The sequence below is a fragment of the Mustela lutreola genome, chromosome 16 (genome assembly GCF_030435805.1).
Source record: "Mustela lutreola isolate mMusLut2 chromosome 16, mMusLut2.pri, whole genome shotgun sequence".
In the NCBI taxonomy this organism is placed as follows: Eukaryota; Metazoa; Chordata; class Mammalia; order Carnivora; family Mustelidae; genus Mustela; species Mustela lutreola.
Genome location: NC_081305.1, coordinates 47,940,336 through 47,968,072, shown reverse-complemented (window position 1 = coordinate 47,968,072; position 27,737 = coordinate 47,940,336). Strand labels below are relative to the sequence as shown.

General features: G+C 45.3%; 1 protein-coding gene and 1 pseudogene across 3 annotated transcripts; both read left to right on the top strand.

Annotated features, from left to right (window-relative positions):
* The first annotated feature begins 1,930 nt into the window (after positions 1-1,930).
* On the top strand, positions 1,931-2,908 carry LOC131817643 (vomeronasal type-1 receptor 1-like; annotated as a pseudogene).
* Positions 2,909-8,025: 5,117 nt separating this feature from the next.
* LOC131818168 (zinc finger protein 134-like) lies at positions 8,026-15,495 on the top strand. 3 transcript variants are annotated; one of them, XM_059152382.1, is made up of 5 exons: positions 8,323-8,994; positions 9,219-9,369; positions 9,915-9,953; positions 12,910-13,003; positions 13,746-13,885. In XM_059152382.1, the coding sequence occupies exons 1-5, from the start codon at positions 8,794-8,796 to the stop codon at positions 13,768-13,770; spliced, it is 510 nt and encodes a 169-aa protein (XP_059008365.1). In that variant the 5' UTR covers positions 8,323-8,793; the 3' UTR covers positions 13,771-13,885. The 3 variants fall into 3 exon arrangements, with proteins under 3 accessions (XP_059008364.1, XP_059008365.1, XP_059008363.1); XM_059152381.1 differs by lacking the exons at positions 8,323-8,994; positions 12,910-13,003 and adding an exon at positions 8,026-8,316 and having other exon boundaries at positions 13,746-15,495; XM_059152380.1 differs by lacking the exon at positions 12,910-13,003 and having other exon boundaries at positions 13,746-15,495.
* Positions 15,496-27,737: the final 12,242 nt, after the last annotated feature.

The window sequence follows — 27,737 nt, the reverse complement described above, 5'->3', positions numbered from 1 at the left end:
AGAGAGAGGAGGAAGCAGGCTCCCTGCTGAGCAGAGAGCCCGATGCGGGACTCGATCCCAGGACCCCGAGATCATAACCTGAGCTGAAGGCAGCGGCTTAACCCACTGAGCCACCCAGGCGCCCAGTTTTCTATAACTTCTATTCCAGATATAGATTCATTTATTTTTTTCAGAAAGATCTGTTATCATTTAATAAAATAGTGTGTATATACTATATATGTATATACATGTATATATGAACATATATAATTACAGAATCAAAGTACTGTTGGGGGGGGTGCCTGGGTGGCTCAGTTGATTAAGCATCTGCCTTCATGACCCCAGGGTCCTGGTATCCAGTCTCCTATTGGGTTCCCTGCTCAGCTGGGAGTCTGCTTCTCCCTCTCTGCCTCTCCCTCTGCTTGTATGCACTCTCTTTTTCATCAGATTTAAAAATCTTTTTTTTTAATATTTTATTTGTTTATTTGACAGAGATCACAGGTAAGCAGAGATGCAGGCAGAGAGAGAGGAGGAAGCAGCCTCCTTGCTGAGCAGAAAGCCCCACGCATTGAGACCTGAGCCAAAAGCAGAGGCTTTAACCCACTGAGCCACCCAGGCACCCTAAATTTAAAAATCTTTAAAAAATGCTATTTTGGGGGGCACCTGGGTGGCTCAGTGGATTAAGCCTCTGCCTTCGGCTCAGGTCATGGTCTCAGGGTCCTGGGATCCAGCCCCGCGTCGGGCTTTCTGCTGAGCGGGGAGGTTGCTTCCCTTCCTCTCTCTCTGCCTGCCTCTCTGCCTACTTGTGATCTCTGTCTGTCAAATAAATAAATAAAATCTTTTTTAAAAATGCTATTTTTTTACTTATAATAAGTACATAATTAGTTATCTTTACATATATATTAATATAGAATATGTATTCAGATTATGGTGTTTAAAATATAGAATTAACTCCTTTTCTTTGGCTTAAACCTGAATTTGGCACACATTTAGGTTTATTTATTTTTTTGTTTTTATGTTCAAGTTATGTTTTATAACTTTTGGCACCATATATGTTTAGATAAATACATAAAAAATTTGAAACAAAAACCATGAACCAGATACACTGAGCGCCATCTGGCTTCATACTTTCTCCTCTATTCTTTTATCACTATGACCTGCAGGTGCTCGTTTTTGTAATTTTTTAAAAAGATTTTATTTATTTATTTGACAGAGAGAGAGAGAGATCACAAGTAGGCAAAGAGGCAGGCACAGAGAGAGGAGGAGGCAGGCTCCCTGCTGAGCAGAGAGCCTGATGCGGGGCTCAATTCCAGGATCCTGAGATCATGACCTGAGCCGAAGGCAGAGGCTTAACCCACTGAGCCACCCAGGTGCCCCTTATTTTTGTAATTTTTTTATGTTCTTAATATTTGAAAAATACAGTCATATACATACAGATAAATGGATATTAATTATGCTCCCTTTATTAGGAAAATATTGCTAAGTACACACAATATTCTGACACTTTCTATTTTTACTTAATTGTACGTCCTGGAAATGCAGCAGTCAAAAGAACTTTAGTCATGGCTGCCTAGAGCCCCATTGTGAAAATGCACTATGATTCCTTCAGTCTCCTACTGACATACATTGGGTTGATTCCAATTTTTGTTATTACAACTAGTCCTGCAAAAAATTGTCTTGTGCCTATGAAAGGCATGTCTAAATATTCATATTGAGTTGAGAAATTATGTGATCAAAGATGCTATCTTGGTGTATTGAGAGTAACAAAATTTTCTATTTTAGTCTCCAGATTCCTGCGATTCAAATAAAACAGCCACAGTATCCCCTTTAAACTGATGAAATGGTTTCCACTGACTTAAACTTGGGTATTATTTTCCTCACTCGGGCTGGACTTGGGAGCCTTGGGAGTGCCTCACTTCGTCTTTCTATCTTTACCTCACTCACGAGGCGCATGTTGAGGCCCACAGACTTGATTCTTGTCAGGGCAGTCACAGCTGACACCGTGGTTCTTTTTTCTTTTTTAAGATTTTATTTGTTTATTTGACAGACAGAGAGCACAAGTAGGCAGAGAGAGAGAGAGGAGGAGGAAACAGGCTCCCTGCTGAGCAGAGAGCCTCATGTGGGGCTCATCCCAGGACCCTGGGGTCATGACCTGAGTCGAAGGCAGAGGCTTTAACCCACTGAGCCCCCCAGGCGCCCCAACCATGAGTCTTTTTTAGGATCCCTCAGACAATGGCAGCATTTGGGTTGGAATCTTTCCTGGATGACGCTGGACATGGGTTGGTCTTCTCTTCTCACCGAGTGGCCAGAAGGGTTTCTCTCAGCACCACCTGCCTTCACAGCAGCTTCCAGGCCAGTAAGCTCAATGCTAACACCTCCATGTGGTCAGCTCAGGGTGCAATCCCCAAAGTGCACTGGCTTTTGCTGTTTCCTCTGCTGGATGCTGCATCTCCTGTTATATATCTTTACTGCTTTGCATGTTACTGAACCAAGAAAGAGAAAAAACATGAGTTTGGAGAAAACGTATGAATACTATAATTCACCCATTTCTATCAAATCTGTAGTCTTACTCCATGCGGTCATGTTCTCCTTTGTTATGTCACTTGTTTGGGCCTCGTGGCCTGGTCTCCTGGCTCCATCGTCCTTGTCCTGCTCAGGCACAAGCAGCGAGTCCAATACATTCACAGCAACAACCCTTTCTCTAGACCTTCCCACACGGACCGTCCTGATCCTGGTGAGCATGTTCATCTCCTTTTATTTCCTCTCTTCCATTTTGTCTTCATGCGTAGCACTTACTGTGAACCCAACCCACTGGTTGACTAATACCTGTGCACTGGCATCTTCTGGCTTCCCAGCATTCAGCCCCTTTGTGCTCCTTGCGTGTGACGCCCGCGCCTCCCGATTTTCTGCTTTCTGGGGAAGGAAGTGATTTTTCCAAGTATGGTCTCCAGATGGTAAGTTCCTTATAGGGCATCCTATAATTTAGTTAAGTATTTATTTGATCATTGTGTGTGTGTGTGTTTACACATAAAACACTCTTGTTTTCTGCCAGATGATATATTATCCCATAGGGATCAGTATGGAATAAGCAAAAACAACCTTGGCCTCATACCGTGTATATGATTGTCCAAAATGAACATGGTATGAATATGACAATGACTTTCTAAAATTGCATCTGCTATTCTTTGGAGAATATCAGGCAATAAGATAATGACCTGGGGGAGATTTTCAGCTTTTGGGAGTTCAGGAGTGGAAACTCACTGTTGATTCAACTCTGAAGTGACATCCAAAAGATTTACTGCATTGTTAAAGCATCTTGGGTGAAAAATGTTTCAAGGGAACAGAAAATGACTGGGGAATATCCTAAATTGGTACAACACAGGTGGACTTCAAAGAGTGAAAAGAGGGGTGCCTGGGTGGCTCAGTGGGTTAAGCCTCTGCCTCAGGCTCAGGTCATGATCCAAGGATCCTGGGACTGAGTCCTGCATCAGGCTCCCTGCTCAGCGGGGAGCCTGCTTCTCCTTCTCCAACACCCCCTGGTTGTGTTCCCTCTCTCACTTTGTCTCCATCTGTCAAAAAAAAAAAAAAAGAGTGAAAAGAAGTTCATGATGTTTAGCAGAGTATGTGGCATACAATGTGGCGAGGCAGGCAAGTGGGTGATATCTTCTGGCAGGTGTTGGAGGTCATGTCAATGATCAACACCTTTCATAGGAGGGCGCCTGGGTGGCTCAGTGGGTTGAGCCACTGCCTTTGGCTCAGGTCATGATCTCAGGGTCCTGGGATCGAGTCCTGCATCAGGCTCTCTGCTCAGCAGGGAGCCTGCTTCCCCCCGCCCGCCCCCCCACCCCCGCTCTCTCTGCCTGACTCTCTGTCTACTTGTGATCTCTGTCTGTGAAATAAACAAATAAAATCTTTAAAAAAAAAAAACCTTTAGGGGCGCCTGGGTGGCTCAGTGGGTTAAGCCCCTGCCTTCGGCTCAGGTCATGATCTCAGGGTCCTGGGATCGAGCCCCGCATCAGGCTCTCTGCTCAGCGGGGAGCCTGCTTCCTCCTCTCTCTCTGCCTGCCTCTCTGCCTACTTGTGATCTCTGTCTGTCAAATAAATAAATAAAATCTTAAAAAAAAAAAAAAAACCTTTCATAGGAAAGATCATGGGTCACTGAGAATTTTTGTCCAGTGAAATAATCAAAACTGTGATAAAAAATAAAAAATAATTTAATTAAAATAAAATTTAGTACACATTATAACTTAGCCTTTTTTGACCTTACTTTACAATATTTTTTCATTTAAAAAATAGGTGGTAAAATAATGCACTTCCAATTTAGCAATATTTAAGGGTCAAAGCTAAGAAAGAGTCTCTCCTTGACCAAACTTTAGCCAGGTTCCTGTTAGGAATCCTATTCACAACTAGACCTCAACATTTGGACTTCTGCGCCCACCTTTGCATTGCCCAGTTTTAACAAGAATCCTATTAAGTTGCTTTAGCCAGAAACCATCCCTGCTTAATAGCTGATAACCCTTGATATCTGATCAAATTGCTCATCCTACCATCCCCCAGATGGTACTGATCACCTTTGCCTGCTTTCAGCCAGAATCCCCCTTACCCCTGAAGTTTTTTCTCAGTACTTTTCCATCCATTGACTCCCACACTGCCTCTTGGCTATGAACCCCTAGTTGTTCATACTCTATTTGGAATTGAGCCAAGTTCTATACTGGGCTCTCTTTCCACTATTACAACAGTTCCTGATTAAAAGCTGGTTTTGCTCCTTTACCTACTGTTCAGCTCTGGTTTTCTTTAATAGATCATGAAAGTTATCATTCTTTATGAAGTAAAACTGAGTTTTAGAAAAGTTTTTTGTTGTTGGTACTTAAAGGAAACTTTCAAAGAGTTCCATTTTTATTTAACCTTTATTTTCCATCTTTAAATAATCACTTAGGATGCCTGGGTGGCTCAGTTGGTTAAGCGTCTGCCTTCAGCTCAGATCATGATCCCAGAGTCCTGGGATCCAGTCCCACAACCAGCTTCTTGGTCAGCAGGGAGCCTCCTTCTCCCTCTGCCTGCCACTCCCCATGCTAACTTCAAAAATATAATACTTGGTCTTTAAAATATATATGTGGCTAAATGTATATTTCTGTACTATGTCTATAACTAAAATTGTATTAAAATTAATTTTATTATATATATATCTAAATATATATAGATATCTATATATATCTAAATCATTTAGATATATATATAGAGATATTTATAGATATATATAGATATCTATATATCTATATATTTAAGAGAGAGGGCATGGGAGAGGCAGAGGGAGAGAAGGAGAGAATTTTAAGCAAGTTCTACACCCAGTACAGAGCCCAACATGGGGCTCGATCTCATGACTCTGAGATCATGACGTGAGTCGAAATCAAAAGTTGGATGCTTAACTGACTAAGCCATCCAGACACCCCTATTATATTTTTTGCAAGTATCTAATGTAAAATAGTTTAATGTATATAAAAATAAAACATATGCTTAACTTATCTAAATATCATGTTAATCCAATATATTTAAGCAGCCTGTCTGTTATGAATGATAAATCATAATGAAAATATTCTGGCTTCTAGTAAACTCAAGAGAAACATTGTATCTTACAGAGAGAGCTGTTCTTTTTCTTCATTAGACCATTGTCCTCTAATTGAAAATCTGCATGTTTTCTTTAGGGAGTTTAACGTGTGTTAATATTTTTTATTGGCTCAAGGTTTTATATAAGCACTTAGTGGCTTACCTTAAATGGGGAGCTCCATTACCTAGAATATTGAATCATTTAAAGGTTTCCTGAAGAAAATTGCCTGCCCTAAATCATCCCAGTGCTAGGTATCAGGCAACTGGGAGCACGCTTATAACCCAAAGCCCACTGGAATTATTCAGACTAGCCAGTTTTCAGCTGTTTGCTCCGCCCTGCCTTGCCTTTCCTGTAGAAAACACAATACAGTCTCACAGCTAGGCCTTCCATTGGCTCCTGCATTGTGTCCTAACCAAAACCTGTGGCCTGTTCCCTCTGTGGCGTTTTGTGGTATGCTATGGCTCTCATTTCTAGGGAAATGGTGAATAACATTAAACTTTTCTCTCAGTGACATTGACCTATCCATGTTGTCACTAAGTCACCTTTATAAACTAAGACATGGGCTCAAATCAGCCTCCCTTGGCTGTATAATGCTACATGTTATACCCCATGTCTTGGTGCCCTCATCTTTCTTTTCTGTTGTGCCTACCACATTCTAACATTGTACATAATTCAGTATATATTTTGTATTTCTTCCTCTATCTTTCTTGAATATGTAGAGTGTAAGCTCCTTGAAGGCTGGGGTCTTTATTTCTTGTTTTCAATTTTTTTTTTAAGATTTTATTTATTAATTTGACAGAGAGAAATTACAAGTAGACAGAGAGGCAGCCAGAGAGAGAGAGAGGGAAGCAGGCTCCCTGCTGAGCAGAGAGCCCGATGCAGGACTCGATCCCAGGACCCTGAGATCATGACCTGAGCCGAAGGCAGCGGCTTAACCCACTGAGCCACCCAGGCACCCTCTTGTTTTCAATTTTGAAACATGCCCTTAAGATAGTGCCTAAAATTCAGTAGGTGTTCATTGAATGTTTGTTAGAGCCGTGAACAGATATGGTGTTACAATATTCTTGTTCATCTTCATCATTCTGGCAACACTTTTTTGTTTTGTTTATTATGTTTTGGGTGGGCAGCAAAGCAAGGTTTATTGAGTGATAGTACAAAGCTCCCAAAGAGGGAGGGGACTAGAGAAGTTTGCCCTTTGGTAACACTTCTAAATATTTGAATTCTCCTTCAAAGTAGATATTCAACATTTACAAGATATTCAACATTTTCAAGAATGGAAAGAAATTACATTTTGGAGACTAAACCTTCCTGTATTCAATGTTTCAGACCCCATGTATGCTCAGCCTCATTCTCTCACTTCTCAGACTTTGATGTTTCCAACTTAATTTTTGCTGACATCTTAACCGTTTTCACTTGTCACAGATGTGTCCCCTGGGAGCCATTTTTTTAGTATATTTGTGCATAACCACAGAATTATATTACTAGCTTTCAGTAATTTAAACAATTCATAAATGTTTTCTTTCTTCCTTTCCTTCCTTGCCTTCCTCCCTTTCTTTTTCTTTCCTTCTTTGCTTTCCTTCTTTCCCTCCTTCCTTCCTTCCCTTCTCGTCTTTCCCCTCCCTTGACCCTTCCTCTACTCTTCTTCACTGTTTACCAAAAATAATCTCCAATCCCAATTCAGACACTGTTCTGTAATTGCAAGTGAAGTGAAAATCACTTCCTAGCAAAGAAATGAGATCATGATGCTCTAAATTTTTATTTGTAGGTCAGATGGTCCCCTTTGCACATTTACTGCCACCAGCCCTGGCACATCAAAAAGCATTTATAATGGCCCTTTTCAGATGGGCGGCATATTCCTAGAGGGAAATCAGTATATCTCAGTTTTAGGCTGAGGAGCGTTTGAATTACAGGGTGCTGAACCCCGGCTGGCCACCATTAGCGCCCCCACCGGTAGGAAAGTGCCTTCGTTGGCCGATTAACCCTTCCCAGAGTCCGCCCTGGCCCTGTCCGCTGACCTGACCTCTGATCCCGGGTCCCTGACCAAGCCAAAGAGCCCAAAACCGATTTAAAGCTTCAATCTACATGGATCTAAAAAACAGCAAGGAAATACGAGTGGACTGTGAGTGGACTCAAGATGATATTGCACATGATATGTCCGTGTGGTTTTGTGGCTTTGGGGAATATCTACAAGAACGCTCCCACACTCTTCGGGTACCCACCCCTCGCGGACTACAGGGTACCGAACCAGGGCCAAAGCCCCGTCCCGTCCTTTGAGCCTGGAGGCACCATTTCCCAGCGTTCCTCGCGGGAGCACGCTGCCCAGCCCCAGACCCTGCCCGGAGAACTCCGACGGTCACTAGGGCCGATTCCCCAGGGAAACTACAGTACCCAGAAGTCTCTGCGCAGCACGGATGCGGCACCATTAAAAGCGCGCGCAAGCCGTCTGGGCGGGATTTCCGGCGTCTTCCTCGCGGCGGACATTTTGTTCGCTCCTGGTGGAGCTCTCGGAGTGGAGCTTTGGGAACGCCAGTACGGTTCAGAGTGACCGAAGCTGAAAGGCACGGGAGGAAACCTTGTGTCCATTGCAGAAAAGCTCGGGGGTGGCAGCAAGCGCGAAGGCTCCGCGGCCAGGGCCAGCCCACGGCGGCGCGTGAGTCCCGACCTGGGACTCCTCACGGGTGCCTGTGGTCCAGATTGTGATGGCGGCGGCCGCGGTGATGGATCCCGCGTAGGTGGGTACTTTGTTCCCTGGACCCTGAGGCGTTTCGGTCCTTCACTCTGAATCACGAAGTCACGGACGAGCGGCGCCTGTTGAGGTCGATGCAGCTCCGGCTCCGGTGTTGTGGGCCGTGGGGGCGTTGGTGTGGGGAGCCCCTTCCTAGCAGCCGGTGCAGTGAGCCGTCGAAGTGTCCCTAGGGGACCGACGATCATGAGCAAAGGCTTGGCGGCGCGGCTGAGCCGGAGGACTCCGGAAACCGGGCCCTGGGGTTTGCAGGGAGCCTAGAAGGCGAGCGGCGGCCCTGCGTGGAAAGGCTGCGTGAGCCGAGGGTGCCCTCGGGCGGACCACTGGGAGCCGTGGGGGAGCATGATGTGAGCTGGCTTAGGCAGGTGGGTCGCGGCGGGCTGGCTGACCGGCGAGGAGGCCGCCGACTCCCGGAGTGTTGTGGCTGCACCAGAGCTGCAGCGAGAGGTGGGAGGTGGAGAAGGGGATGGTAGAGGTGAAACCGACGGGATTCTTGTCGCGTCGGGTAACGGCGGTGCGGGAAGACCGAGTGGAGGGCCGGAGCATTTTGTGTCTCGGGGAATGCATTTTGGACGTTGCCCATGGGCATCTGGCCGTGCGTCAGGGATTCTGGCGGGGGCTGTGTTGGAGACCACTGAGGGATGAGGCCCCAGGTCGAAGCCTGGAGGTGAGATGCGCAAGAACGATATTAACGGTGTTTTTATCTCAGGTGGTTCTTGAGGCGAGAGATTGGAGGGCGGGGGAAGGGGTCATCCTTCATCCCCTCCAGAGGGAAGCATGGGAAGGAGTTCTGGCTGGTCTCCGCGGGAGGAGAGGACCCTGGGTTTTAAGGAGCCCGGCCTGAGCCGCAGAGGCAGGCGTGACGTGCTGTTTGCGGTTCCGTGGACTCAGCAGCGGCACAGCCTGTGGAGGAGACGAAAAGCCAGCCTCAGCCAGATCCAGGGCCCTGGTACCCCAGTTCCCCAGCTCTCAGGCGAGCAGAGATCATGGACATCTCTCATGAGGGGCAACCAGCAGGCTCACCTTCAGGGGTGTGTACCAGGTAGGCTGGTTTGGTGACAGGACTAATGCGCACTTGGCAGGTGTACAGGCCTTTAAGATTTTTAGATGGATAGATATGATAAATTTATACTCATGATGCTTAATAGTGGTTGACGTGCTTGCCTCTGAGTGTTTGATTAAGATGGAAGTCTTAAATACCACGTTTTCTTAGAAGATTAAAAATAAATCCTAAATATCAAAAACCTATCCCTTCATTTGCTCCAAAACCATTTGGAAAAATGTGAATGAAGCTTGTGGACAGTAAAAGCTAATTCAAGCACCCTTGCTTGTACTAATGGTGTTTGATATGAGCAGTAGCCCTTTAGGGTGGATGCCACTTTTAGCCCTGCTTTACAGAGGAGGACACTGCAGCACGTCTGTTCATGGACGCCTATCTGATGGGAGGCAGCACTAAAGTCTTAACATCTGACATTAGACTTTCCGAAATCATCCTCACCAAAGGGCAGGGCAGGAGTTAGGGCCATAGTTCAGTCCCCAGTACCCCACTCTGGTAACCTGCCACTCTCAACAACTTCTCTTTGCCAGGTTGCCCTGATGGTAGCAGCACTGGGGATCTCTGTATAGGTGAGTGCAGAGCATGCAGGTCCTCATTCATCACTCCCCACTTGGCCATGATCTTGGCAACCCCAGATGGCAGATGGTGGTGTCTTAGGACTCTTCACCTACCCTTACACTTGATGTTGAGTTTGGGGATGCTGGTGTCACTAACGGTCTTTTGCCTTGAATTGAGTGCAGTGGGGTGAAGTGTGGAACAGTGCCCCAGACACAAGAACCAGCATGTGCAGAAGCATCACTTGAGGCTTAACCACGAGTATTTAGGGAGCCTCGGGTCTCCATTATGTCTAGCTTGATCAGAGAGTAGTATTCAACTCTGGAATGGCACCTTGTGGAACTGGGCTTCTGTTTTGAGAATGGTGGGAGCCATGGAAGGTTTGGAGCAGAGGAGGGAGTCATCTGACTATGGTCTCAACAGGCTTCTTACTGTACAGTGAACAAGAGACTTTGGGGTGAGGAAGGAGCACTGTTTATGATGGCTGGACTAGACGGATGCTCTGGAAGTGTGGGACAATTGCTTGGATTCTGGTCTGTCTTTTTTTGTTCGTTTTTGTTTTTCTTTAAGTAGGGTTAACCAGATTTTCTGATGTGGATGGTGAGAGAAACAATGGGAAGAGTCATGGATGACTCCACAGCTTTCAAAGTTTTGGGCCTAAGCAGGTATAAGGATGGGAAAATTTTCCATTGAGATGGTGAAAAGTTTGGTGGTGGGAGTAACTTTCAGAAGTAATACCAAGAATTAGGCTTTGTGGGGCGCCTGGGAGGCTCAGTCTTAGGCATCTGCCTTCAGCTCAACTCATGACCCCAAGGTCCTCGGATTGAGTCCTGCATGGGGTCTCTGCTCAGCGGGAAGCCTGCTTCTCTCTCTCCCTCTCCCACTCCCCCTGCTTGTGTTCCCTCTCTGGCTGTGTCTTTCCCAGTCAAATAAATAAATAAAATGTTAAAAAAAATTAAACTTTGACCATGTTGAATCTAAGTGGAGGTATAGGTAGACATCTGGACACATAGGTTTTGATTTTAGAGGAGGGATTCAAGTCCACAGGGTGGCAGTCAGTATATGCATTGGAGTGGAGCTGCTTATCAGAGAACCTTTATGTCATAGTGGCAGTGCCATTAAGAGTCTGGAAGGGGGTGGACACAGCAGCCTGAGACAGGAGTCACCTAAGAGAGAGGAGAAGGGAGATTGGTGTCCATGGTAGAGGGAGAGAGTAGGATTTGGCAGGTGGTGAAGTCTTCCAGAGAGATTGTGGACAAGAGATGGGTGCTGGAGTAGAGAGCAGTGTTAGAGATGAGATGAAAGTGAGGCCAGAGCAGCTGCTTTCCCTTTTCGGTTTGCTTCCCAGGTATTTATAGTGACTTCATGGGATGTGGAAAGTTTCAGTCAAGCTGGTAGATGAGCTCAGGGGCAGAGTGGGCCAGCTGGCAGAGTAACTGCTTGCAGTAGAAGGACAGGGGGTGTGGGCTTTGAATGAGTGTTTAGTGTTAAGTGTTAAGCCTGTTGAAAATATAGTATCCTTAGTATGTGACCACAAAGTCAGAAGGGGCTAGAATTACCTGGTATCTGTATGTTGTTCTGGATTGCTGAAGTTGAATCAAGAAATAGGACCAGGAAGGGAATATTTAAAAGCTGGGTTCAGGGGGCCCCTGGGTGGTTCCGTCATTAAGTATCAGCCTTCCGCTCAGGTAATGATCCCAGGGTACTGGGATCGAGCCCCACATCGGGCTCTCTCGGCAGGAAGCCTGCTTCTCCCTCTTCCACTCCCCCTGCTTCTCTTCCCTCTCTCAGTGTGTGTCTCTCTCTGTCAAATAAACAAATAAAATCTTAGGAAGAAAAAAAAAAAAGCTGGGTTCAGAGTTACATGGCAGTGAGGACCCCTACTGGAGCCAGATGTGATCTTGGATGATTAACCAGGAATTCTCTGGATGCTGTGTGCAGATTTGCATGTGGGAGATGACCTATGTTGTGGGTATTCGTAGACTTGAGGGAGCTATGGTCTAAAGAGTGATGTGTGCTAGAGATGGAATCTGAATTCGTAGTGAGGGCTTAAGGGAGAACTCTGAGCTCATATTTGTATATGAGAGACATGATCTCTAGACCTCAGGGGAACTAGCTAGCAAAAGATCTGTCCGTCCCCCTCCTGTTGTTCTGGGCTGGACAAAATGATTACTAGGAAATGGGGAGAGTGAGTAGGCACCAGTCACAAGGGCCTGGTATCTGGCCTAAGTTGGGGAGCTGGGGAGGAAAGTGAATGTGTGGTGGGTAGACCAAGATTCCTGGGGAGAGCTGCTGTCCCTGTGCTTAGTCGTTGGCTTTATGCAGGGTCATGTGACTTTGAAGGATGTGTTTGTGTATTTCTCTTGGGAGCAGTGGGGACTGTGTGAGAAGACCCAGAGACCTGTGTCACAGTGCAGTGTTTTCTATGCTTTGTGCTAACGGTCTTCCTGGGTAAGGCCCCCATACCCCAGTTTTCTGGGCTTTGCTCTACTCTTTCTTCCCTTAAAGGTTGCCCTTTTCTTCGCATAGCTGTCATGGGCACTGATGTTTTCCTTCTCTAAGATAGATTTTCGGGCTGCTGAGGCTCAGCTGTGTATTGCCTCCTTTACTCCCTATGCTCCCCCACCCCTGCTGCCCCAGACTATCACCAGGAAGGGTTTGAGGGTCAGGGATTAGTAGTCAGCCCGGTGGACTACCCTGCTGCCCTTTCCCTGACTGTATGGCTCTGCCTACATTCATAATACCTCTGTACTCTAGACTCTGCCCCTTTTCTGTAATTGGCATTTTCTTGGGCCTACCTGTGTCATGAATTGCTGTGATGGTCACTGCTGTGAGGTCCAGTGTGCTGATCTTGCAGAAACATTACTGATGTTCATTTTGTAATATTTAGTTGTCTAAATATTAGACAGCTGCTCTGGGCCACAGCTTTCCTCCTTGTCCTGTCTTTCCTCCATGATTTGTTTCTTCCAGATCCTTTATGGTTCCTGAACTTAGTAAGGGAAAGAACTCAGTGCCTGAGAGGTCATGACTCTAGCCATGGCAGGAGGGACGTGGACAGGCCCTGGTGAGTGGGAGCTTGGGGAGGGTGTAACTTCAGGGTTGGGTTCAAATAATACCAGAAGCCTGTCCTTGCCCCACTCCTATTTGGTGCCTAGGTTATAAACCGTACCTGTTTCTGTCTTTTTCTCCTCATTCGGGACATTCTACACACTTGTCATTTTTTTTTTAATTTTTATTTTTTAAATTATGAACATATAATGTATTATTTGTTTCAGGGGTACAGGTGTGATCCATCACACTTGTCATTTCTGGTCTGACCTCTGACCCAGGGCTGTCCACGCCCTCTCACCAGTGCTCTCTACTGCTCCTTCTGCAGTGCTCTTCTGTGTTGGACAGTGTTCACGTGCCCTGAGACATACATATGTCCTTAAATGACTCCTGAATACCACTTGCTCATTTTAGATCCGATTTCCCAGGCCTAGACGTACATTCTGTATAGTGCTCACCAGTAGCCAAGGCCCTTCTAAAAATCATTTGCAGAAGAGTAAATTGGACATTTCTGCTTCCCAGTTCTCTCTGAGCGCACCCTGTCCTTGTGTCTTTGTCCCTTGGGAAGTCTTTCTCATTCTATCACCGTTTGAGGCCCAATATTGCAAAGCAGCTTTTTCTTTAACCTGATGCCACATCCGCTCTCCTGCCAACAGCCCCATACACTAAATCCTGGGTATACTAGACACATCTGCGATGGGGTTGCTCCTTCCCACCAAAGTCATCATGCACTTCAACAGCATTTTTTCTGCCTTCAGGTTGTTGGTGTGCAGTGGAGGATGAAGAGGCGCCTTCTGAGCAGAGCATTTCTTTAGAAGTGTCACAGGATAGTATCTCCAAGGCAGGTTCATCAGCCCAGATGGCTCACCCTTGTGACACATGTGGCCCCGTCTTGAAAGATATCTTGCACCTGGATGAACACCAGGAAACACACCAAGGACTGAAGCCTTATACATGTGAGGCATGTGGGAGACAGTTCTGGTTCAGTGCAGACTTTCTTCAGCACCAGAAGCAGTACAATGTAGAGAAGCCCTTAAGAAGAGACAAAGGCAAGACTTCATTTGTGAAGAACTGTAGAGTTTGTGAAGAACCTCACCTGTCAGAAAAGCCTTTACGATGTGAGGAGGAGAACTTCCAGGCCAGTTTGGGCAGTCACCAGCAAAAGGCTAGCCACAGCAAGAAGAAGACAAGGAGCACCGAGAGCAGGGGGGCCTCTCACAGTGGACATACACATTACAGGTGCAGCGAATGTGGGAAGGCCTTCAACCGCAAAGACACACTCGTCCAGCACCATAGAATCCATACTGGAGAAAGGCCTTACGAGTGCAGTGAATGTGGGAAAGCCTTCAGCCGCAAAGCCACCCTTATCCAGCACCAGAGAATCCATACTGGAGAAAGGCCTTACGAGTGCAAAGAATGTGGGAAAGCCTTTAGTCGCAAAGACAACCTTACTCAGCACAAAAGAATCCACACTGGAGAAATGCCTTACAAGTGTAGTGAATGTGGAAAATACTTTAGCCATCACTCCAACCTAATTGTACACCAGAGAGTTCACAATGGAGCAAGGCCTTATAAGTGCAACAATTGTGGGAAGGTCTTCAGACACAAATCCACACTTGTTCAGCATGAGAGTATCCATACTGGAGAAAATCCTTATGTTTGCAGTGATTGTGGGAAATCCTTTGGCCACAAATACACCCTCATTAAACACCAGAGAATTCACACTGAGGCAAGGCCTTTTGAGTGCGTCGAATGTGGGAAATTCTTTAGTCGAAGCTCTGACTTTATTGCACACCAGAGAGTTCACACAGGGGAAAGGCCGTTTGTATGCAGCAAGTGTGGAAAAGATTTCATCAGAACATCTCACCTTGTTAGGCATCAAAAAGTTCACACTGGAGAAAGGCCATATGAGTGCAATGAATGTGGGAAAGCCTATAGTTTAAGCTCCCACCTCATTCGGCACCAGAAAGTTCACACTGCAGGGAGGCTGTAGGCAGGCTTTCAACGCAGTGGGACTCATAAGGAGAGGAACTCTGCGAGGACCCTTTGAGAGGAGGACATCAGTGAAGTGTTGTTCCTTCTATACAGCGTTAACACCTGAGATGGGTTATGAATGCCAGGTACAGGGAAGCTCTCGTGGGTTGCATTGCACTTTGAGACAGGTCCTTGCCAGATTTGTTACTCAATGCCTGTGGCGGACACCCATCTTAGCTCTATCAGCGTACTTACCATAATGTCCTCAGGGAAGGTAGAATCCTGAATTAAATAAGACTTCTCATTTCTTCCCCCACTGACTGATTAAAGGTGTGGACCTTACTGTACGTCTTTAGCCAAGAGGATCTGAGCTGTGTTCTGGCTTACAGAAAAGGTTTACTTTCTTCCTGGACACTGTTGGTCTCATGTGGTACTTGTGACAGATTTTCCAGTCTCCAAGTCACCCATCCTGGAGAACTATTTGTCTTGCATTGCTCTGGTTTCTGTGATAATAAAGACCTTTTTCTTATTTAAGCCATTGTTAATCTTGGACATTGTTTTTACTGTTTGGAATGGTCTGAAAACACTTAGGCCCTGCCAAACTGAAGAGATAAACAGTGGAGGGGGGGATCCTCCAGTTTCCTGTGCCTCAAATGGAAGAGCAGGTTGGCAAAGAACCGTTCTCAGTCCAGTTCTGGTGTTGCTGACAAAAGCTTTTTAGGCGAGAGTTCAGGGCCTGATTTTGGCTGGATTTCAGAGTTATTTGAGGGCCCAGACATCACCCTGAGGGTGGTATGGAGGAAGGTTGTAACAGCCTTCAATATGTTTGGCAGCAGCATGCAGTGAATGACTTATTTCCAGGATATGTGCCATATTCCACAGCACTGTTGAGGGGAAGCTTTTCTGAGAACCTGCCAAGCGCCATAGGCCCTGAAGGCCAGAATCTGATCTGGTACCCAGGTTGGCTGCAAGACTTGCCATCCCGGGAAGGAAACAAAACCGATACAGAAACACTGGGTGTGAATAATTGGGTTTGGGGAGACTGCAGCAAATGAGAGTAGATGTGCCCATTTAAAAAAAAAAAAAAAGCCACAAACACTCCTGGCACTGTGGCTGTATGAGATGGAGCTGCCTGGGAATTCTTAGCATCTCCAGGGCCATGTCATTGTAGCATCAGGGTCAGTGGCAGAGCAAAGAATGTCAAGTTTATAGATGTCTGTACCTCCGTGGGCTCTATACCTTGTGTCTTTGCTACATGAGCAAAGAACTCTGGGATAGACATTGTGGTCCAAGGATGTAGATTTTGTGACCAACCAGAGCTTTTGGTGACTCACTTGGAAACCGCATTCAGTGCTTGCCTATTTTGTTGCTGGGGAAGAGGTTCTCTTTACAGGGCATTTGGAGAAAGAAGGTAGAGTCACTGTATTGATGCTTAATCTGGTTTTCCAGTAGAAGTGGGAGACCCAGGTGTTGCAGTGGAATCAGTTTTTACAGTTTCACATGCCATATACTGCACATACATGAAGTGTGCAATTTGTAATCCTTAATATCTGTATAAACGTAAGAAATCACCCAGCCGTTGTATTGGGCATATCCACCTCCAGAGTTACCTCATGGCCCTTCTTAAATCCCTCTCAGTGCCTTTCTATCCCTTCCATGAACAACCACTGATTCACTTTCAGCACAGATGAATTCGTCTTTTCTAGACTCTATAAGTGGAATCTTAGAAGTTTATTAGGGTCCACTGTCTTCCAGGCAACATTATTTGGAGAATTCGTTGTGTAAATAGTTCATTCTCTTCATTACTGAGTAATCCTCTGGATATCCTGCGGTTATACCCCTTTATTATCTTTGTGTGTGTGTACAAAATGCCGGTTTTATTGAAGCTCAGGGACAGGCCCCGTGGGCAGAAAGAGCTGCCCTTTACCTTAATTGACAGCCCCCCACCTTGCAAATTCTAAGTATTAAAAACAGCTACTGCAGGGGTGCCTGGGTGTCTCAGTGGGTTAAAGCCTCTGACTTTGGCTCGGGTCATGATCCCAGGGTCCTGGGATCGAGTCCTGCATCTGGCTCTCTGCTCAGTGGGGAGCCTGCTTCCCCCTCTCTCTGCCTACTAATGATCTCTGTCTGTCGAATAAATAAATAAAAATCTTTAAAAACAGCTACTGCAAATATTAATGTACAAGTCCTTATGTGGACACTCAGCTAAGCAAACATTAAAAGTGTGGCCTTGCTTATTGTTTATGGTAAAATGTGATAGGGAAGAGAGAAACATACGGAAGAACTATTACACAGAAAGACCCCAAGATTTATGATTTGGGAAATTCTTATTTCATCTTAATTGCAGAAGACATTGAAATGTAGCTATACAGCCTTTTGTAGTATCTCAGCAAGATCCAAAGACAAGTGTATTTAGTCATGTAAAATTTCTTTGAAGAGATTGTGACTATGCAGGACCCCTCAGTACAACCAGAGTCCATCTAGGAAATTTAAAGTTATCCCTTGGCCATCTCAGCAAAAGCCAAAAAATTGATAGAGGATTATCCGGGGAAGGTGGGGTGGGGGATGTGTGAACCAGCCTCTTGTCTAATGGAGTGAATCTCTGTGGTATATACAGAGGAACCACAAAGTTCTTGAAAATTCCTTTCTACGAGAAACACCTTGGATCTTAAAGGGACAGAATATGAAATTGGGACCTTCAATATTCTGCACACATGAAACCAGCTAAAAAAATTACTAAGGGACGCCTGGGTGGCTCAGTTTGTTGGACGACTGCCTTCGGCTCAGGTCATGATCCCGGAGTCCCGAAATCGAGTCCCACATCGGGCTCCCAGCTCCACGGGGAGTCTGCTTCTCTCTCTGACCTTCTCCTCACTCATGCTCTTTCTCTCTCACTGTCTCTCTCTCAAATAAATAAATAAAATCTTAAAAAAATTACTAAGCTGCAAACCTTTGTTACCTGTCACAGAAAAGGAGGTGGAGGACAGTAGAATACAGGATGGGGACCTGAGGCCAGAGTCCTGAACTATAGAAGGTTTTCCCAGGCTTTGATACTTCATGTAGTTTGCTAAGCTTGATTGCAGAATTTCTTGGAACTTGTGGCTACTTTTTCATCCCCCCCCCCCCAAAAACAATGTATATAACTATCATCCTATTTCTCTTCCACTGTCTTATTTTGGGAGCAAATACCTCGTCTTCTAGCTTTACAGATGTGCAGACAGGGTGTGTGCAGGGTGGACTATATCCAGAGCCTTGGCCATATCTGATTTAGACAGTTAAGGTAATGAGATTTGAGATTTGGGGGCTGATGAGATTTGGGCATTGAGTGGCTACTGTAACGGAATGAGACATTTTGTGATCTTGGAATGGGTAGAATATATTTTCCAAGCAGGACAGATAGGAATCTGAGGACCAGACAGCAGACTGTGGTAAATGGGATCACCGCTCCCAAAGATGTTGGTGCCCAATCCCCAGGACCTGTGAATGTTCCTGTAGATGGTGAGGGGGGCTTTGCATGAATAATGCACTTCGTGATGAGACTTACCTGGAGGGCTCAATCTAATCACATGAGTATTTATTTTTATTTTTTTATTTTAAGATTTTATTTATTTATTTGACAGAGAGAAATTACAAGTACACTGAGAGGCAGGCAGAGAGAGAAGGAAGCAGGCTCCCTGCTGAGCAGAGAGCCCGATGCGGGACTCGATCCCAGGACCCTGAGATCATGACCTGAGCCGAAGGCAGCGGCTTAACCCACTGAGCCACCCAGGCGCCCTATTTTTTTATTTTTAAAAAGATTTTATTTATTTGACAGAGAAAGCACAAGCAGGGGGAGCAACAGGCAGTGGGAGAGGGAGAAGAGGTTCCCTGCTGAGCAAGGAGCCTGATGGGGGCTCGATCCCAGGACCCTGGCATCATGCCTGAGCTGAAGGCAGATGCTTAACCGACTGAACCACCCAGGGGCCCCTCACATGAGTCTTTAACAATAGAGAACCTATCCATCTGTAGGAAGAAAGAAACAGGAAAGTCAGACAGGGCTGTATCAGGCCCTTTGATGTCCCATTGCTGGTTCTGAGATAATAGCTAGGAGCTAAGTTGAGCACCATACCTCTGAGAGCCCAGCATTTTCAGTCCTGGCTCAGCAAGATCAGAGTATCAGTAGTCCCACAAAGAGCCCTTTGAAAAAATTGTTTGACTTTACAGATCACCTCTTCACAACCAGGAAACGCCCTGGAAGCTTAGAAACAAACCTCAGTCCTACAACCATGTAGAACTGAATTCTGCCAACAGCACCTACAAGTAGGAATCCAAGTTCCCAGAGCCTCCAGAAAGCCAGCCTGCCATCTTCGGGAGCAGCTGGAGCCCCAGGGACTGGAGGAGAGCCCCAGTGGCCAGGACACTGCATCAAAGGTGTGAAGGAGCTGGAGCCTGCCAGGGTAGGACTTGCCTGCAGAGATGCTTTGGTTCAGAGGGTAAGGAAGCCAGAGCCTTACATCCTGACCTGCTGGCTCAGAGGTGGGGTGTCGGGGGGTACCCAGGCAGAGTCCAGAGAGTGCTCTGGGCTAAGTGGCTGTACCTGTCTGGGCTCTCTGGCCCCCAGGCACCAGGTTCTGCTGCCTCCCACCTCTGCAGTCCCTAGCAGCCCAGCTTTGGGGCCTTCCATGTGCCCTGTTGGCCCAGCCTAGGAATTTCCTCCTCACCTAATGGCTCCTTGGCGGCAGCACTGACTCCCTGGACCTCTTGCACTATCAAGACACCCAGCCCTAGTGGCTGTCCCTGTTGGCCCTCTGCAACCTGCTCCCTCCATGGCCCAGCCTCTGTGCTGACGTCTGAACCACCATCCCCATGCTCTCCTCCTGCCCCTCCCCATCCCACCGCATCCTCAAGGCTACTTCTTTCACCTCCTTATGCATCGCTGCCTCCTCTGCCCCAGGCCCCATTACCTACCTCCTACCATCTGGTCTGAGGCTCAGGCTGCAGACCCCTGGGCCCTATCCCTGGCATCTCAAGGTTTTAGCTTCTCTCTGCCTGCTAAGACTGCTGCAAAATCACTCCTTCTCTGGGGCGCCTGGAGACTCTGGGTTAAGCCTCTGACTTCAGCTCAGGTCATGATCACAGGGTCCTGGGATCCAGCCCCACATCAGGCTCCCTGCTCAGTGGAGAGTCCGTTTCTTCTTCTGCCTTCTGCTCCCTCCCCTGGCTCATGCGCTTTCTCTCTCTAAATAAAATCTTAAAAAACAAAACAAAACAAAACAAAACAAAACTCTTCCTCTCCTTTACCCTATGACACAGAGGAAACACTGAAGTAAGAAGTGTAATCTGGGTGAGAGGAAATGTTCCAAAGGGCCCAGGAAACTGGACCTCTGGGTAATGAGATCATACTGGGGTAGGATGTGTAATACAATACAATACAAGAGGGCTGCTTCTCATGGGTACTAGGTAGGGGCTTTTCCCATCGCAAGTGTACCTAATTCAGGGTGAGTTCTAAGGGAGGAGGTATTTTCCTGGGCACTAAAGTGATTCTCTAGGAACAAGTGAAGGTCACCCTCTGGGCAGATGCTCAAGTCTTTCCATCAGAAAGATGGCTCTCAGATGGTGAAGGTTTCATTCTCAGCCTTTCGGGTGTTTTTTCTCTTCCTGGCAAAGACCCACATTTCCTGTTTTCTGGTCAGTTTCTTTGGTCTTTGTTTCCCGTTGTTCAAGTATTAAGGAATTCTTCCAGAAATTTAGAACTAGCCACTGGGACACTGTTTCCCAAACAGGAGTGGAGCCCAGTGATTTCCTGCCCTTTGAGCCTGGAGACCAAAATCAGGGTATAAAACTAACGTGACTAGAATTTTGGTGTGAAAGGTTAGGGAGCTAGAGATGAGGGGGCACAGGGAAGGAAGAGAGGCAAAGAACTGAGGAAAGATCCACTGAATTGTTGACAGAACACCCTCAGGGTGTTTAATGCCCCCTGGAAAAGAGAGAGAGAGAGGGCACTGAACAACACTGAATTGTTGACTGTATCTGGATCCATACAAGTGTGAGAGTAAACTGTCCGAAGTTTAGACAAGTACCACTAGAAGACAGTATATCAAATAATTCAGCTCATACAGGACTGGGAATCATTTTTGTTCTTATCTGCCGGTGTGGAAACACCTATTTTACAGTATACAGAACAACAGGTAGAATCCTTGGAAATCTATCACCTAGATAGTGGGACTTAATTAAACACAGGCTAAGATTTGCTCCGGACCCACCCTGAAAAGAATTAAAAGCAAACATTCAAAGGAAGAACTGCTACCATGTACCTTTACCTGAAAGCCATGACAAAATCTGATACTAAAGGGAGACAAGCAAATGCAACACTCAACAAGGTAAAATTTATCTTGTCTGGCACCCAATAAGTGATTTACTGGGCACACAGAGGAGCAGGAATATAAGACATACAGTGTATCAGGATTTTAAAAAGTGGAAACATGCACAAAAAGTGACTGAAATGATAAAACTAGACAAGCATGTTAAAGAACTTTTATAAATATCCTGTGTTTTGGGGCACCAGGGTGGCTCAGATGGTTAAGCATCTGCCTTTGGCTCAGGTCATGATCCTGGAGTCCTGGGATCCATCCCCAGAGCAGGGAGTCTGCTTCTCCTCTCCCCGCCAGCTGTTCTCTCTCTCTCGCTCTCTCTCTCAAATAAATAAGTATATAGATAAAGATATAGATATAGATATATAGATGTATACATCCTGCATTTGTTCTTGGAAAGATGGGGAAAACAACTTGATTAAGCAAGAACTGGATGTAAAAAACAGATACATGGTGGAATCTAGGGTTTTCTATATATTGTATCATGTCATCTGCAAATAGTGAGGATTTTACTTCTTCCGTGCCAGTTTGGATGCTTTTTATATTTTTTGTGTTGTCTAATTACGTATGGACTTCTAGGACTATGTTGAATTAAAGTGGTGAGAGTAGACATCCTTGTCTTATTTCTGACCTTAGGGGGAAAGCTCTTTGTTTTCACCATTGAATATAAAGTTGGCTGTGGATATTTTATATAAGGCCTTTATCATGTTGAGATATATTCCCTGTACTTTGTAGAGGGATTTTATCATGAATGGATGTTGTACTTGGTCAAATGTTTTTTTCTTTTTTTTTTTTTTAGCAGATTCTTTTTTTTAGGTTTTTATTTGTTTATTTGACAGACAGAGATCACAAGTAGGTGGAGAAAGAAAGGGAAGCAGGCTCCCTGCTGAGCAGAGAGCCCATTGTGGGACTCCATCCCAGGACCCTGGAATTATGACCTGAGCCGAAGGCAGATGCTTAACCCACTGAGCCACCGGCGCCCCTTCAAATGTTGTTTCTTCATCATTTGAATTAATCATATGGTTATTATCCTTTCTCTTATTGATGTGATATGTCATGTTGATTGTTTTGCAAATACTGATCCATCCTTGCATCCCAGGAATAAATTCAACTTGATCTTGTTGTAAGATTTTTTTTTAATGTATTGTTTGATTTGGTTGGCTAATATTTTGTTGAGGATTTTGCATCTTTATTCATGAGAAATATTGGCCTGTAGTCTTTTTGTGTGTGTGTAGTGTCTATGCGATACTGGCTTCACAGAATGAATTTGGAAGAGTTTCTTCCTTTTGCATTTTTGGGAATAGTTTGAGAAGAATGGGTATTAACTCCTTTAAATGTTTGGTAGAATTCATCTGTGAAGCCATCTCTTGTAGGCAGCATTTAATGGGTCTTTTTTTTTTTTTTTTTTTCCTGTTACCCTATGTCTTTTGATTGGAGCGTTTAGTCCATTTACATTCAAACTAATTATTGATAGGTATGTATTTATTTCCATTTTGTTACTGTTTTGTAGTTCTTCCTATGGATTTTCTTTGATCCTTTTTTCTGCTCTTTCATGGTTTGTTGGCTTTTTTTAGTGACATCCTTGGAATTCTTCCTTATTCTTTGCACATCTATTAGTGAGGGTTTGTTTTCTTTTTTAAGATTTTATTTATTTAGGGCGCCTGGGTGGCTCAGTGGGTTAAGCCGCTGCCTTCGGCTCAGGTCATGATCTCAGAGTCCTGGGATCGAGTCCCACATCGGGCTCCCTGCTCAGCAGGGATCCTGCTTCTCCGTCTCCCATTCCCCTTGTTGGTGCGCTTTCTCCGTCTCTCTCAAATAAATAAATAAATAAATAAGTCTTTAAAAAGCAAACCAGAAAAAATCCCAAAAAACCTTCAGTGTCTTCTGCTGACCTTCCCATGATATCTTATCATTTTTTTAGACACCTAAACTAAGGCTGTCCTCTAGTTATTTCTGTTCACCTCACCCTCTTGGATAAGTTTATTTATTTATTTATTTATTTATTTATTTTTAAAAATATTTTTTTTAAACATTTTTTTTTTTAAAGATTTTATTTATTCATTTGACCGAGAGAAATCACAAGTAGGCAGAGAGGCAGGCAGAGAGAGAGAGAGGGAAGCAGGCTCCCTGCTGAGCAGAAAGCCCGATGCGGGGCTTGATCCCAGGACCCTGAGACCATGACCTGAGCCGAAGGCAGCGGCTTAACCCACTGAGCCACCCAGGCGCCCCTATTTTTAAAAATATTTTATTTATTTATTTGACAGATAGAGATCACAAGTACGCAGAGAGAGAGAGGAGGAAGCAGGCTCCCCACCGAGCAGAGAGCCCGATGCGGGGCTCGATCCCAGGACCCTGAGATCATGACCTGAGCCGAAGGCAGCGGCTTTACCCACTGAGCCACCCAGGCGCCCCTAACTTTATTTTTTAAAATAAGATTTTATTTATTTATGAGAGAGAGAGAGTGGACACGCAGGGGGAGCGGCAGGCAGAGGGAGAAGGAGAAGCAAGAGCTCCGTTGAGCAGAGAGACAAACGTGGGGCTTGATCCCAGGACCCGAGGATCACAACCTGAGCCGAAGGCAAATGCTTAGCCACCTGAGCACCCAAGCACCCCTCTTGGACAACTTTACTATAAATGCTAAGAGCTATCAGTGTTATGCACAAATCGCAGACATTTTTCAGGGACAGTCTCAAATCCCTGTGCAGATACGTCAGCGCAGTTACAGATGAAATGATAATTACTTTCCAGCAAGCAGGTGAACTTGCTGAGTCTCCAACCTTTGACTTTTTGTCCAGCTGACCCCTTGCTACACCTGTGTGAATGCTGCCCCTCAGGTCACCGTCCTGGCATCAACCACTGATTTGGTAAGTAGCTATCTTTTTCAAATACCTGTTAGACTCTTAGAAGAAACAGAATCCATCTAAGCATCCCACATTTCCAGTGGGAAACAGTGTATGGATGAAAGCCTTCTGCCTGTGGGCCGGAACGTGGACCCAGAACCAGGCAAGGTGGCGGTGTCCTGAGGGCTCTGGAGAAACAGCTGTCCCCGGTGTCCAGCTCCTCTGAGACTGCCAGCATTACCCCTCCATTTTTTCTGTGCCCTGAAATCTCCTCCATCTTGTGGCTGACAAACCCACTGACCCTGAAAGTATTTCCCCTACGACTCTTCTCTGTAGACACAGAAAGGGCAGAGAGAGCATTTGGCAGCTCCAACCCCCAGGGGACGCTCGGCGTCCGCGAACACTCGGTGGTGCTGGCGCCTGTTTCTTCATGGCGGGGAGCCAGTGCGCCTAACTGGTCTGTAATGGAGCGTCTCCAGAATTCCCACCCTCAGTGGACCCTAGTATACTTACAACTCCCCTTTACAGAAATGATCTTCACAAACTGCAGCTTTGAACTGTGCTTTGGTGTCGCTGTTCACTGAGTCGCGTCTTAGTCTGTCTGCACTCGCAGGGCCTCTGCGTCCAAGGGCGCTCCGGGAGTCGCCCCACCCGTCCACCCGCAATAATAAGGTGGCTTCTTATTCCCGCGTTCGGAGCTCTAATCGGCTGGGTGCTCTCCCCTCTTCCTGAGAGCAGGATGCTTTCCATGAAGGCCCACGTGGAAACTGATGAGCAGAGGGGAACTGAGCTTTGCCAGTCCTTAGTAGACGGATGGGATCCGTGACCACAGTAATTTCCAGACTCACGGGCTCAGTGGAATTCTAGGTAATGCAAACTTTGTTCATGTTCACATCAAGTCAACTGACCTATTGTCTAAATTCATTGCATGATTTAAAATAATTTGACTCAAAAAAGAAAAAATCAAATAAAAATCAAAATAATTTGACTCTTTCATTTCTCCCTAACTTAGTTTGCTTCATTAGTTAATTCAATATTTTTATCCTAAATGTGCTTCCCTCTTTCTTTTTAAAGATTTTATTTATTTATTTATTTATTTATTTATAGAGGAGGGAGGGACAAGCAGACTCTGCACTGAGTGCAGAGTCGGACACAGGGCTCCATCCCAGGCCACTAGATTGTGACCTGAGCCAAAATCAAAAGTCGGAGTCTCTACCAACTGAGCCACGCAGATGCCCCTCTCTTTATTTTAAGTGCTACTATGTAAATTAGAATATCTTCCAGAAAAGTTCTGTATGTGCTGTGTGTGTGTGTGAGAGAGAGAGAGAGAGAGAGAGAGACAGAGAGACTGGAGTAGATGTTGCTCTCTGAAGCCATTTGCAGCTCCCCATGTCTCCTTTCTATCCCTGTGGTGAGCACTGTTGTCACAGTGTGGGCTCTCTGAGAGGCATTTGGTTTACTTAGAAATACATGGTGCCTTCTCTCTTACTTGCCCTTCTGTCTTAATTAATCATTTTCTCATTAGCTCTATAAAATACACTCACTAAAGTCCCAGAATGCAAATCATTGCTTGGAGGATGTGTTGTCTCATACCCTCTGTTCCCACCATAGGGTCTTACATTTATCAAAATTCAGTTGATGGAGCACCTGGGTGGCTCAGTCATTAAGTATCTGCCTTCAGCTCAGGTCATGATCCCAGGGTCCTGGGATCAACCCCACATCAGACTCCCTGCTCAGCAGGAGGCCCATTTCTCCCTCTTCTACTTCCTCTGTTTGTGTTCCCTTTCTCGCTGTCTCTCTGTCAAATAAATAAATAAAATTTTTAAAAATTCAGTTCATTTCTTTGCCAAATTCTTAATTCCAATGTTACTTTTAAATTTTATTGTTTATTTAATATAGTGTATACCAGTGGAATGCAATTGCAAGTAAAAGTTTCTATTTAAGAGATTCCTTGGGGCACCTGGGTGGCTCAGTGGGTTAAAGCCTCTGCTTTCGGCTCAGGTCATGATCCCAGGGTTCTGGGATCAAGCCCCGCATTGGGCTCTCTGCTCAGCAGGGAGCCTGCTTTCCTTCCTCTCTCTCTGCCTGCCTCTCTGCCTACTTGTGATCTCTGTCTGTCAAATAAATTTTAAAAAATTTAAAAAAAAAGATTCCTTAAAAAAACTAGTGTTTGCTTCATCAGCATATTTCTTAAAAACTAAATAAATAAATAAAAATAAAAGATTCCTCACTTTAAAAATTTTAGATCCTTACAATAAAATTCGATCTGAATTAAAAGTGAGGGTTAAGGGCGCCTGGGTGGCTCAGTTGGTTGGGCAACTGCCTTTGGCTCAGGTCACAATCCCGGATGTCCTGGGGTGGAATCCCGCATCAGGCTCCCAGCTCCATGGGGAGTCTGCTTCTCCCTCTGACCTTCTCACCTCTCATGCTCTCTCTCACTGTCTCTCTCACAAATAAAGAAATAAAATCTTAAAAAAAAAAAAAAAAAAGTTGGGACGCCTGGGTGGCTCAGTTGGTTGGACGACTGCCTTCGGCTCAGGTCATGATCCCAGGAGTCCTGGGATCGAGTCCCGCATCGGGCTCCCAGCTCCATGGGGAGTCTGCTCCCTCTGACCTTCTCCTCGCTCATGCTCTCTCTCACTGTCTCTCTCTCTCTCAAATAAATAAAATCTTAAAAAAAAAAAAAGTGAGGGTTAAAACTGTAAATAATGGGTCGCCTGGGTGGCTCAGTGGGAAGCCTCAGCCTTCAGCACAGGTCATGATCCTAGTGTCCTGGAATCGAGCCCCAAGTTGGGCTCTCTGCTCGTTGGAGAGCCTGCCTTCCCCTCTCTCTCTCTGCCTGCCTCTCTGCCTACTTGTGATCTCTTTCTGTCAAGTAAATAAATAAAATCTTTTTTAAAAAAACTGTAAATGATTAGGATGTAATATATAATCTATGACATCCTGTACTCAGAAGATCTATGAAACATTTTGAAATTTTTAGTCCGCTTATTGTTTTTTAAACATTTTATTTATTTATCTGAGAGAGAGAGAGGGAGAGCACAGAGGGAGAGGGAGAACCAAACTCCTTGATAAGCAGAGAGCCTGATGCAAGGCTCCTTCCCAGGACCCTGAGATCGGGTCCCCAGCCAAAAGATTAACTGGTTGAGCCACCCAGGCGCCCCTTTAGTCCACTTAAAGAGCTCTAGTAATTAAATAGTGATTGTATTTAATTCACTTTTGTTTTTCTATAAACACAAAGAATGGTATAAAATATTTATCAGGAGACCCCCATAATAAAAATTAGACCATATAAGAAATTATAGAAAATTAGTTCCTTAATGATGAAATATCAAATATAATTTATCATTTAACTTGTATTTTCATAAACATAATATCAGATGAGCATTTAATGTGTTTATTTTTCTCCTAAAAGGAGGAATGTTTATATGTCCTCCTAATATGTATATTTTCCTCCTAAAATACTTTTTTATAAAATTTGCAAGAATTTTTGTCTTTTGGGGTGCCTAGGTGGCTCAGTGGGTTAAAGCCTCTGCCTTCAGCTCAGGTCAAGATCCCAGGGTCCTGGGATCGAGCCCCGCATCCG